At 40.0% G+C, this 13,581-nt stretch overlaps 1 protein-coding gene across 1 annotated transcript in view; it reads right to left on the reverse strand.

Moving 5' to 3' along the window:
• The window catches only part of QRFPR (pyroglutamylated RFamide peptide receptor), a 44,242-nt gene extending 31,022 nt beyond the window's left edge, over positions 1 to 13,220 (reverse strand). The window contains exon 1 of the mRNA XM_047090680.1: positions 12,881 to 13,220. Coding sequence (XP_046946636.1) covers positions 12,881 to 13,220 — 340 coding nt within the window. The remainder of the gene's footprint in view (positions 1 to 12,880) is intronic.
• Between the last annotated feature and the right edge of the window lie 361 nt (positions 13,221 to 13,581).

A 13,581-nucleotide genomic window follows, 5' to 3' on the forward strand; every position in this document is an offset into this window, starting at 1 on the left:
GAAAAATGTGGATGTTTTTCCCCAATTCTCTTCCTTTTTAAAAGTTTTTTTTCTTTTCCTTTTTACTATATACCTTTCTCCAGGAAGAGAGGAAATGGGTGTAAGTGTACAGAGTTGCTTTAAAAACAGAAAAAGTCTTTCTTTGACATATTTACTACAAGAAAGGCCTTTAAAAATGAAGTCTGACAAGGATAAAAAGCAAAGGCAATTGAAATAACTAACCAAGATTCATGCTTAGCTGACTTGAAATGTTCATCATTGTTATTGAAATAACTTTGCAAATATATTACAGAGAACTGTTCTTCCAAAAATTTGAGAATTTCACAGATAGTTTAAGAGACATAAATTAGTCAGTTAACCTCTCTGGATTCCATGCAAACCTAGTGCATTTTGCAGCCTCTAGGAATTTCCTAAAGAAGGAGCCGAAACTATATTTTATCTCAGGCCAATCCTGCCAGGCTAATGCACTGCCTTTTCTCTCCAACTCTGTCGAAGGAGTGGCCCCATATGAACCCATGGGTCACATGAACCCACCTATTCCCCCTAGCCCTTTGCTGACATTTGGGCCCAAAGTCTAAGCCAGTCAAATTCCTTCTCTTTGGACTAAGACATAGGAAACAGAATAAGGACTGTGAGATGAAGCCGACAGATATATAGAAAAGTCATGAGTAAGAGTGGGGGCCACAAGGGTTATGAGAAAGTAGAAAATCTAAAGACAAACAAATATGACAGGGATAAAATGAGCATAAGAGTTCTCCTGGCTTCTTTCTCTCCTCTACCCTTTTCTCTTTAACTCAAAGACATGCCTGCTGGATGGTTCTCTCTATGGGCTGTTTTATTAACCAGATTGTATGTAATAATTGGGGTCACATATCAGGATGGGATATTTGCATAAATAAGACTGAGATTTAAAGACAGAGAGGGAGAGGGTAGGAAGCGGAGGGAGATGGGTAGAGAAGGAATACAAATAGGGAGACCTGAGAAAAGACTGATGAGGATGAATAGAAAGAAGTAGGTAGTAAGAATTCCCACAGGTAACTGAAGCATATGTTCTTAACCAAGGGAGGCTTCCTTGGGATGGGATAGGGAAGTTGAGAGACCTTGACATCCTGCATTACAAGATGAGGGCACAAGTCAGTGATAGCTTTTGAATTAATATCACTGAGGCAGCAGTACAGTCTGGGGTGTTCCGAAAAGACACACAATCTTTGCAAGGTGAAAAAAGTTTTGTGGGGCACTACTATGTGTAATATTAAAGACCTGAATGAAATGGAAGAGAGGGGTTTCAAGAAATAATTTTGTGAGTAATGAACTAAAATCTTCGAAAATTTCTTTGATCAAAATTATTTTACATTAGTGTTGGTCACTGGACTAAGTCTCTTTGCATGTGACACTGTACCAAGCCTGAGCCACCTGGAACCCTAGGATTTATTCGGCTTTCCAAGAGTAGAAAGCAGAAAGGGAAAGATATGTAATGGTAAAAAGATCGACCAAACCAAACGATTGCTCACCATGGTAGTACAAAGCAATCAGACTTCATAAGCAAGTTTTTGTCCACTGGGGGACTGGAGCAAAGTCACATTCATGGAGATTCATGAATTCTTCATGCTGAACTCCACATAGCTGCTGCTTTGGATCCCACTTCAGTTTTCATGAGACCTACCTGCTACTGTCCCTAAATTCAAAGGAGATCCCTCTATTCTTTATTACAAAATAGGCTTGCCATAACTCCAATTATTTGAGGTAAATTGAATCTTCATTCCTTGCAACCAAAAAAAGCAAAAATATATACAAAAGATAAATATAATCTCATTCTTCCGCATGTTGCAAAAATAAATACAACTGATTCCTTAAAAGTCTCAAATATTAGTACAATGACGAATAAGGTGATATACTTTAATGCATCCAAAAATATTTATTGAGAAGCTACTAGGTGATACTGAGAACTATTACCGTGCAATTAACTAAATGATGGATAAACAAGAGAGATGAAGTCTTTGACTTTATGGAGCTTACCTTCTAATGCAGAAGACCAAAAACAGGCAAATAGATTGTGTCTTCAAAGTCATAAAATTCACATGTATTATTTCCTCAACACTGAAAATCTAATTTGAATAATGTGTTCATTGAATAGACCAGCTATTTTTGTATCTTGCAAACACAGTGTGAAGGTCTATATTTTACACCTAATGATTCTATTTATAGGTAATATAAAATTTTAACCGGATCTTGCCCAGAGTGATGTTTTATGTCATTAAGTCTTCATTTAATTCATTTTAAGCATTAGACCAAAGCTCCATCACTCTGATTTTTTTTTTAAAGTAAAACTGTTCTTCCTCAGAATCCACTGAAGAAATCACTGCTTGGATTAGGTCTATATTGATACTTGGATTCGATTTTGACTCAATAAAATTCCTCCTCATAAAAAATAAATCCCTTATTGTTTGTAGATATTGCAGTAGAGGAAAAGTTTTAAAAAGCCACACATGTTGCTCTATCTGTAGAATAACCTGACAGTATTCTAAAGCTGAGTCAATATGGACTTCTGGGAATATGTGTTGTGTGTTAGGGCCCCAAACTTTAGTACACAGGTGGGCAGAACCACTGAGAGTAAATGTGCAGGAGTCTGTTCTCGTGAAAGTTTCTGAGGAAAAGACCAGGACAACTTTTTATTTCAGAAATTTGTCCTCCAGATCCCAGAAACTAGCATATGAGGTCTAACTATGTAGGCAAAACTGTGCACAAATGGGGCAGAAACAGGTGATGAAGCACAACACGCTGCAGAAAGAGAAACCGTGCCCTATGCCAGTATAGCAGGACGTGTCTGTATTAATACTAGTGTGGCAACACTGTGCCTATGGTCTTCAGTGTCCTGGAAAGACACATGGGCCTTGCAAGGAATTACAAAATCTATATCAGCCCCAAGTCTTTTACCACTTAAGCCTCTTTTCAGGATATATTATTGCTTCCGAAATGAATGAAAGTAAGTACTCTTTTCTGTGTTTAGACTACAAATGACTAGTTTGACTTTTCATTGAATATAGAAGTAATTATTTTTATGGTAATTATTCAAGACTTTATTAACAAAACTAAGTTATATGTGGATGGGACTATTTATAGTTGTTTTATATAAGTGCATATCATATGTTGTTGAGAAATTAATTCTGTAATTACAGTTTTTTTAAACTCTATCATCCTTATTGTCTATAAACCAAATTAAAATAAAATTTACATTTTATTTTATTTTATTTTATTTTATCTTAATGTTTATTTTTTTTTTTGAGTATGAGAGAGAACACAAGCAGGGGGTAGGCAGAGAGAGAGGAAGAGAGAAATCCCAAGCGGGCTCCGCACCATCAGCACAAAGCCCGATGCAGGGCTCCACCTCAACAACTATGAGATCATGACCTGAGCCGAAATCAAGGGTCAGATGCTTAACCAATTGAGTCACCCAGGTGCCACCCTAACATTTAAATAGTAATAATTTGCAGCCGTAAGTCACAATTAGCTTCCTTTCTTTGGGTGCCCACTAAGTGCTGGGTCCTTCACATACAGGGTCATTCACTCTCACAGCAGCCCTATAAAGTATGCATACGTTTCCCAAATTTACAGATGAAGAAGCTACAGCAAGGAGAAATAAAATAATTGTCCCAGTGTGAAACACTGTGTTTGTCAACCTGCAAATAACACTGCAGATATTAAATGCATCTCAATTCTGCAAAGAAGAGATTTTTTAAAATATTTTTTATACATGTATTGAAAGAGACTTTCAACCTCGTTTCACGTTTTATAGGTGAAAGGTTTTATAGGTGGAAATGTGTAAATATTGTATACTTCATACTGAAATACAATGGGAAACCATAAGAACTGAATATGCATTAATATTTTTGATAAAATATAGTATGATGTAAATCTTGCATTTTGATGTAATGTATGCTGCTACATTGTCCACTGGGGGGCAACATCAGACATTATTTTATAACTTCTCAGCTTATAACATCGTATAACATCTCCTAATAGGAGCAGATGGAATGCAAGGAAATGTAGTTAATAGTTAGTACAGTAACTTGTGAGTCATAAATGATGCGACAGGATTAAAACCCAGTATTGTCCACACTAAGGACCTACTCATTTTGATTTATATTAATTTTTTTATAATTTTTTAATGTTTATTTATTTTTGACACACAGAGAGAGGCAGCATGAGCAGGGCAGGGGAAGAGAGAGAGGGAGACACAGGATCCGAAGCAGGCTCCAGGCTCTGAGCTGTCAGCACAGAGTGGGACGCGGGGCTTGAACATATGAACCGCGAGATCGTGACCTGAGCCTAAGTCGGTCACCTGAGCGACCTAGGCGCCCCTGAACCAAACTGTCTTTTTACCTCTTTTATTTCTCCTGTGTTATAAGAACACATTACATTTTAAGGAGAATTCCACTAGTCCTTAATAATCTACAATCTTTCTGGTACTATACGCGATGTATTTCTCAGAAACAGCCACAAGAAGAACAAATTTTGTCTTGCCTAGATAGATAAGAACAATAAACACTTGAGTACTTAAAAATTAATAATTAGAAATCAATCTTCAGGGGTGCCTAGGCGGCTCAGTTGGTTAAGCGTCTAAGTTTCCGACTCCTGATTTCAGCTCAGGTCATGATCTCACCTTTCATGAGATCGACCCCTCTCGCTCCTTGCTAACAGCTCACAGAGCCTGTTTCAGATTCTCTCTCTCCCTTACTCTCTGCCCCTCCCTCGCTCACACTTTCTCAAAATAAATAAACTTAAAAAAAAAATGAAATCAATACTTAATTTTAAAGCAGGAATCAAAACAACAAAATTATCTGTGGATACACATTTGAGTTGAGATAGGGAGTTTTAAAGAAAATGTGAGCCAGATGGTCCAGGACCATCTTTCATACTACCTGAAAAAGATAGTCCAAGAATGAAGCTGCAAAACAGAAGGAAGTGAGGCTGGGCACAGAGAGGAAGGGTGGGGGGGCCTCCGGAGTCACTGTCAGAGGACCTAGATCCAGCTGTGCCAGAAGCTAACCCTAATCCTGAGTTTTTCAGTTCCATGAGACAGAATACCTCCTCCCCCCTCCCCCCCACCCCCCGCCGCCCGCTCCTTTTCTTAAGTTAGTTTAAGATGGGCTTCTCTAGTTGCAAACAAGAATTCATAATAAACCAACCACTGGCCAAAGAACATGCTAAGCTCTATTTTAGAAAAGCAAATGAAAAAGGGATTTTTTTTTATGCCTCTTAAGTGCCCAATGAATTTTTCCAAGTTTTGTCATTGCCAAATCCTTTTGTGTCCCTTTTTTAAAAAAGTTTATTTATTGATTTTGAGCACGTGAATGGGGGGAGGGGCAGAGAGAGAGGGAGAAAGAGAATCCCAAGCAGGATCTGCACTGTCAGCGCAGAGCCCCACGACAGGGCTCAATCTCACAAATTGCAAGATCATGACCTGAGCTGAAGTCAAGAGTCAGATGATTAACCGACTGGGCCACCCAGGCATCCCTTCTGTGTCCTTATTTTAACCATGAAATGCTGTTGTCTCTACGTAGAGACGCATACAAATCCCACTGCTTTTACTACCACCCTGCAGCCTTCCAAGAAAACTTAGTGAATTTCTTGACCATGGTATCTTTTCTTCTTAAAGTGTGCCCATAATTGATTTTAGAGAAGATCACCCAGAGGTTAGCCTTGGCACATTTTTTCATTTGAGTTCCAAACCACCATTGGGTCTCTCTTTGATTTCTTCCTTTTATTTTTTCAGTGAGTCTATTCTTCGTCAAGAGCTTTCATCATTCCCATTAAAAGGTTTTTAAAAAGCCCCATAATACTGTTGATTTTACATCAGTTTCACCATATTTAAATTTCCCCCCGAAACTCTGAAGTTTCTGAAATGCTATAGGAAAAGAGAAAATTATTATAACATGTGTAAGTGATGTTTTCTAATCACCAATCAAATAATGAAATAGTTCCAGTCTAATCCCTCTGCTCTGAGCTGGCCCCCCTAATTAAGATCTTTTCACCACATAATGTTCAACAATTTCCTTTAATAACCTATTTCACGATTTATCAAGCTGAAATCTCTAAAAACTCACCTGAATTTCTGTGTTGTGTACAGTGAGTGTTCGTTTTTTTCTCACCCTCCCTCCTTCCAGTTCTTTCTTCCAGTAAAATCCTTTTTTACAAATATGAAATGTTATGCAAAACCCCATTTATTAACAAGAGAGAAGGGGGCTATTTTGATAAAGCCTGGGAACCCGCCTGTTCCATACACACTGACACCAGCCACCATGGCTCTGGGTAACATGCACTGAAAACCTTGCTGTGGGGTATGCTAAGTTTCAGGGGCACCCGGGGGCTCAGTCAGTTAAGCGTCCGAGTTTTGCCCCCATTATGATCTCATAGTTTGTGAGTTCAAGCCCTGCCTTGGGCTCTGTGCTGACAGCGAGGAGCCTGGAGACTACTTCAGATTCCATGTCTCTCTCTCTCTCTCTTTCTCTCTCTCTCCCCCTCTCTTTCTCTGCCCCTCCCCTGCTCACAGTCGGCCAGTCTCTCTAAAATAGACATTGAGGGGCGCCTGGGTGGCGCAGTCGGTTAAGCGTCCGACTTCAGCCAGGTCACGATCTCGCGGTCCGTGAGTTCGAGCCCCGTGTCGGGCTCTGGGCTGATGGCTCAGAGCCTGGAGCCTGTTTCCGATTCTGTGTCTCCCTCTCTCTCTGCCCCTCCCCCGTTCATGCTCTGTCTCTCTCTGTCCCAAAAATAAATAAACGTTGAAAAAAAAAAAAAATTAAAAAAAAAAAAAAAAAAAAAAAAAAAAAATAAAATAGACATTGAAAAAAAATTTTTTAATTTAAAAATGTTAAATTAGAGTTTCATTCTCCAAGTGAGAGAATAATTCTTTTTGTCTTTCATCTTACATCAGCCCAACATTTTAATCATTTTTGACTTCTTTCTAAATCCACCATTAAGACTCCAAAAAAGTGTATGGCTTTAGTAAAGACGTGGCTGGGTACAATGGGAGAACTGTCTCAGAGTTCCATGTTGGATTCCATTTTAGGCAGCTTACTTTTGCATTTTCCAAGCATTCTAATTCCGATTGCTTTTTTTATACAGCATAGGTGGCAGGCACTGTGCTATTTAAGCACTTTACATCCATTATTTCTTTTCACCTTCACAATAGCCCAAGCCTTGGTGCTGTCAACATTTACCCTACATCAGTGGTTCTCAACCTTGGCTACAAATTATATGATTCAGGAACTTCTGAAAATCCAGTACCTAGGTATCACATTCAGCCCAATTAAATCAGAATCTCTAAGGGGTAGGAACAGTCATCATTTTAAGAACTCCCCCAAGTGATTCCATCTGTTGGCAAGATTGAGAATCACTGCTCTAATAGGAATTTTCCTATCAGCTACTGAAAAAATTAATTTTCACATTTTTTTTTTTTTTTTTTTTACCTAAGCAAGTAGTCTTCAAATGTAGTAAGTGTATGTGAAAGTACACTTCTCCCAGTGAGGCTGCCATTACTTAGGGTATTTTTGGAACTCCTTTTTTGTAATTGCTTTTAGTCAATTTGCCAGTCATCATTAGAAAATTCTTTTCAGTGCCCACAACAGGATTGCAGGGAGATACATAGAGCTCTGGGTGCACACTTCCCCTGGCTGTGACTACACCCCCAGCAGGATGAAAGCCAGCAGAGAGACCTGTGGGCTCCTGGCAAGGCCATCAAGGCCTCCCCATCTCAATTTATTAATGCTGAGAGCCATAAAGGAGGCTAAGATTAGAACTGATTTTCCAACTCCTTCTGGAAAGACTTTAGAATTAATCCCTTCATGTTTTAAGTTCACTTTTATCTCAGTCACCATGAGTCCTATTCTCCTAGACCATCCCTTGCCCCTGGACCCAATCTAGGCTCTTGATATCCCCATTATGACCCAAGGTCCCATTCCCTAACACCCCCCCCCCCCCCGCTTTCTCCATAGTGCACTCTGGATCTCTGATATCAACGAAATCTCCTGCCTCGCCCATGTTTTCTTTGAATGGCACCTTCCCCTTCTTGCTCTAACTGAAACCTGGCAGTTCCACAAGGACACAGCTTTCTCTACACTTACAATATTCCAGTGCACACAGCAGATATTCACAGGATGCTGAATACAAGAATGACTCATAGTACTATTAATAATAATTTAGACCCTGGGCAGAGAGACAAAGTAAGGTGAGAGAATGGTGGATGCTAATTAGATATCCATGTGTAAATGCTTACTTTACAGATAAGAGAGATTATGTCTTACAATGATTAGATAATTAGATACTGGTTTCAGAATTATCACCAACAAAAGGAGAGTCCTGATTGTAGCCTCTATGCAGAAATGAACAATGGAAGAAAAGAGATTGCGTACCAGGCTTCAGGTGACACACACTCAAAAAATGAGAGAAAGTATGAGAATCACTGAAGGAAAGAATATAGAGAAAAAGACTGATATATAGAAAACAAAGTAAGAAGGAAAAAGAGAAGCTTATGGACACCTAGAGAAGAGAGAAAAGTGTTCTGGAGCATTGTTCAGAAGCAAAATCTATTGTACTGAATTTAGTTGAAAAAAATTTCCCCATACTGTCAGTAAATTTGGAGGAACATTTAGATATTTCGAAGAAATATATTAAAGAATGAAAAAAAGAGACAAAATGAGGAAAAACAGCCAGCAGATAAGGATAGGTAAATTCTGTGGTGCCAAGAACACAAAAGGCAAGTTCACTGCTGAAGTTGAACCAAACAGATTGGTGACTAGAATGCACACAGAACTTCCAAGGCCTGACTCCTAATTGCTAAGACAATAAAACCCCATCCTCACATTAGTGATTAAAAAAAATCATAAGCAAATGCTACTTACTATTCTTGGGGGAAGTGAATCTCTACTCCTACCAGCTCCATGTTGGAAGTTCTGGGGAGTAGTGTGGGAGCAAATCAACTGTTGATCACAGAGAGTTGGCATTCGGATGGTAATGCCAGATATACAGAAGGATTGAACATACACTTTCCTCAATGCTGAGCAAACTCAGATGCTGAATTAAGATCTTCTAAATTGAGTGTAAATCATATAAATAAACTAAATATTTATGGATATAATTTGTTGCACCTGTCATTTATGGTGTCACCACTGTACAAATGGAAACTCAAAGTTTTGCTCAGTGGTATGCTGGAAGACAACTGTATGGTTTTGAGTTTTGGGGTTTTTTCTTTAAAAAATAAACTGATCTGCAGCTGCTGATGTCCACAGTGTAAATACTCCTACCATGACTGACTTCTTTTTTTTTTAATGTTTATTTATTTTTGAGAGAGAGAGACAGAGCGTGAACAGGGGAGGGGCAGAGAGAAAGCCACAGAAGCAGGCTCCAGGCTCTGTGCTGTCAGAACAGAGCCCAACATGGGGCTCAAACCCATGAACTGTGGTGAGATCATGACCTGAGCTGAAGTTGGATGCTTAACCGACTGAGCCATCCATGAGCTCCACCATGGTTGATTTCAAGCCAACAATATGATGTCCCTGAATGGGGAACTGAGTAAAGATGAACACAATGGACTCTGTAAGTCAGCGCAAGCTGGCTCCAGAGAGTCAGATGTAATTAGTTTGGACTGGGGCCTGCACAGATCATTTTTAAAGTCTCTTAGGAGGTTCTCTAGGCAGCCAAGTCTGAAAATCATTACTTATAGTGGTGCTTCTCAAATTTTCATGTGCTTATGAATCACCTGGAGATCTTGTCCAAATGCAGGCTTTGACTCAGTAGGTAACACTGGTCCCTAGCAAGGGAGATAAGTGGACTAAAGAAGAAAAAAACAGTCATTTATAGCTCTACCTTTGTCAGAAATGTTTGAGAGGGAGGCTTTGAGAAAAGTCACAAACTGGAGGTTCATGAATTATTCGTGGCCAAACCCACAGAGAGGTTTTCTTTTACACAATTCTACTTTTAAATTTGAATTATATGCCAAGATCATAACATTCCATATTCCCAGCTTCTCTGAAAAAAAAAAAAAAAGGCAGTAACTACAACAACCACCAAAGAAGATCTGACACCCCTGCCTGCAGGGATCCTGCCCGCTTTAGGTGAGGTAGCAGACTTCCTTCTCCACTGTTTCCTCCTAGTGGTCTCTGCTGTTCCATTTATGTTTCCTATTTCACTTCTGAAGGAATTTGAGGGGTATTCATATTTTAGGTGTAGTATAACTGATAATATACCTTTTCTTCCCCATTTGCACTAGCCTACTCTTCTGTCTCATTTCTCACCATTGCTCACATATTAACTATATTCTTGAAATGGCTTACACAGCATTCCTGGAATTCATCACCTTTTCCTTTCCTCCAAACTTTGGATTGACCCCTGTTCCTAGAACACACTCCAACCTTCTTCCTCTGCTAGGAACAATCTGAATCATTCCTCAATATCTAGCTCAAAAGTCCTTGGTAAAGCCTTCCTGACTTCTGTGCTCTTGCAGCAGAATGGATCCTCTTCTATTAAATCCTATATTTGCTTATTCTGGGATATTTCATATTCTCTGAGGCCCCAAAAGTCATTAGATAAGCTTTGTTCATTTTTTGTATTACCAAGGTAAAATGCTTTGCCATAAAGATCCTCAATAGCTTTATGGAATAATAGACTGTGAATTAACTTTGAACTATTAGATTACATTCCCTTGAAAGCTCTTCTGTTAATTTATCAAAGGAGTGTTGCAATTATTATCCTATCCCATAAAGGACAGGTTAAATATGTTTGCATCACTTTCTCCAGAAACTCTGCAAGCTCTCTTCTTTCCCCTGAACTTCAATTTTGGTGTTACTTACTTGATTTATAAGAATATTTATTCTATAAATCTTGTCTCAGATAAACATAAGCCACCTAAAATCAAACAATCCTTAATAGAATTAATACCTTATACTTTCATGGAATAATAAATTGCTTCAAAGCACTTTTACTAACACATTTATCCTCACACTAACCTGTAAAATACATACCCAATGTATTACTCTTTTTCAGCATTTAGAAGCTAAAGTGAAATGTCCTTCACGAACGGGGAAGCAAGGAAAACAGAAAGTTTAAGAAAAATCTTTGCAGCGCCCACCTAAGTCCTCTGAAAGGAAGATCCACCCTATAATCTTTCCCAGGCTTGATTTCCTAGGATGGCTAGGGGCTAAACATCTGCTTTATTCCACTTCCAAGCTCCCAGAATTCCTAATATTTTATTGAGAAACTGAGGCTCAGATGTGTTGAATCAACATGTATCAGAGCCAAAGTAGTAATCCAGGTCTTTGAATTCCCAGTATAACATCCCACTTTTCTTAACTATGTTTACCTTTACAAACAGAGCTATAATCATCCAGCAATACATATATGCTTCATAAATCTGTCTTCACAAACATGCAGAAATGAAAACTCCTGTACCATTGCCTCAAAAAATAAGTTATATATGATGACCAAAAGTTTATCCATTAATTTGGCAGAGTTAGTTGCACCAGGCAACTTTAAAATGCCCAAGGACGATGATTTCATCAGAGTGCATAAGAAAGGCTATAACCCATAAGTCAGTTTGCAAATTCCTGCACTGTGTCACCCTCAAGTGGATGCTATGTTCTCTAATGTTTAATTTAGTTTTGGGAATATTTACATTACAGATGACGTGGGAATCAAAGATTTTAGCCTCTTGACCCACTAATGATAAAATCCAATGCAAATTAATGGGGGAAAAAAGCTATGCCAGGGAAAGAAAATCTCAAATTGTTAATGTAGGATGAAATGAACACCCGCAATGAGATTTAAAGGAAGTAGCAAAGGAGTGGAAATGACAGGGTTTAAAGGCATAATGATCCATTTCTCTCACATTCTTTCTGTATTTCCAACCACTTTCTAAGAATTTTGATGAGGCCTCAAGGATGCACCCATCCATGACAATGGGGTACAACACAACCTGTGCTTCCTCCCCAAGGCACACCAAGAACACTGGTGACAATAGAAGACAATATTACTTACGGATTACAAGGATGCTCTAAAGCTGTGTCTCTGGAAAGACTGAATCATTTAGGGAAGTGAAGTGTCTATTTTTTTCTCAACCTCAACATACTGCTCCCAGTTCAATGACTCTGAATGGCTTTTCTGCCATTTCCACTCCCCTTTTAAGGAAGGAGGACAAATCGGTGTCTCCTTCATTATCAGTCAGCAGGGGGTATGTTATGTTTTCTGTGTTCTTTCTCCCTGCTTGACTGTTAATACAATCTTTAAAAAGAAGGACTATTCCAAGATATATATATATATATATATATATATATATATATATATATAGTTTAAATCCTCATATAAGAGTTAGATCTACAAATACCTACGAGATATATATATATATATATATATATATATATATATATATATATATAGTTTAAATCCTCATATAAGAGTTAGATCTACAAAAACACTCTTTGGAAGCCACAGAGGCAACTGTGGAGTGAGCCTAGAGGTATGCAGGAAGAACGGATATCGAGACTTTTATTATGTGAAATATTTTTATCTTACTTTTATTGGAAATAGGGAAAATCCTGGTAATTATGGAAAAAGGAGTTGAAATAACAGGAGACAGGTGCAACTCTCCACCTCACTGCCTTGTACGTTTCCTAGGCATTTTCCTAACTATGTCTTTAAGCGACAAGGAAAAGAAACGTTGGGCTGAATTAAAAGTGGCAAAAAACTTCTCTCCAAGTGAGCACAAGTGAGGAAGTTCTAAGAAGGAGCACTGGATTCATTTGGTAGAGACAGAAATGTAAGGAATAGAGGGGGCGGGAAGAGTCCCTTGGCAGACTGGGGTTTAGAGAAGAAGGTGCGCTCGCGGACTCACCCCCCAGCCAGGTGTCAGAGATGTTCTGTAGCATGGTGACCGGGATGCAGAAGAAGGCGATGAGCAGGTCGCTGAGCGCCAAGGAGCAGATGAAGATGTTCGTGACGGTGCGCATTGCCTTGCTGCGGGTCACCACATAGACCACCAGCGCGTTGCCAAAGAGCGCTAGGGCAAATATGAGCACGCTGGTGAGCACGAAGGCCAGCTTGGCGCGCCCCGGCAGCTCCGGGGTGTAGACAAGCGGCCGCAGCCCGTAGCGCGCGATGAACTGCTCGCGCGTCAGGTTATGGTCCCGTAGCAGCCTGGAGAACTGCTCTCGGGTGATGTTGAGAGACTGCATGCCGCGCGCTGCCCGAGCGCCAGGCACAGCCAGCTACCCCGGGCGAGCACCGCTGCGCGGCGGGGCGGGGGCTGCGAGGGGACAGGGCTGGCCGCCGCCTCCCACCCTCGCAGGTCCAGACAGCCGTCTGGCGCGCTGACGGGCTCCCGATTGCACCCCAGCAGGTTCGAGAAGGAAAGCAGCGAGGGATCAGAACCACAATGAAGAGGCGGGAAGCCAAAGCATGGGAGGCTATCCCGTTGACCAAAACTGTTCGCAGTTCAAAGAAAGTTCTCTTGGTCCTCTCAAGGTTTGGAGCCGCGGTGTCGGGAATGCAGGAGTGTCGTTCCAGAGTCCTCGCGCCTCTGGCTCCCCGGCCTTC

This window comes from Lynx rufus, unplaced genomic scaffold (assembly GCF_022079265.1).
Source record: "Lynx rufus isolate CCGP_SWC_20201006 ecotype Redwood Valley unplaced genomic scaffold, mLynRuf1.p SCAF_3, whole genome shotgun sequence".
Taxonomy (NCBI): Eukaryota; Metazoa; Chordata; class Mammalia; order Carnivora; family Felidae; genus Lynx; species Lynx rufus.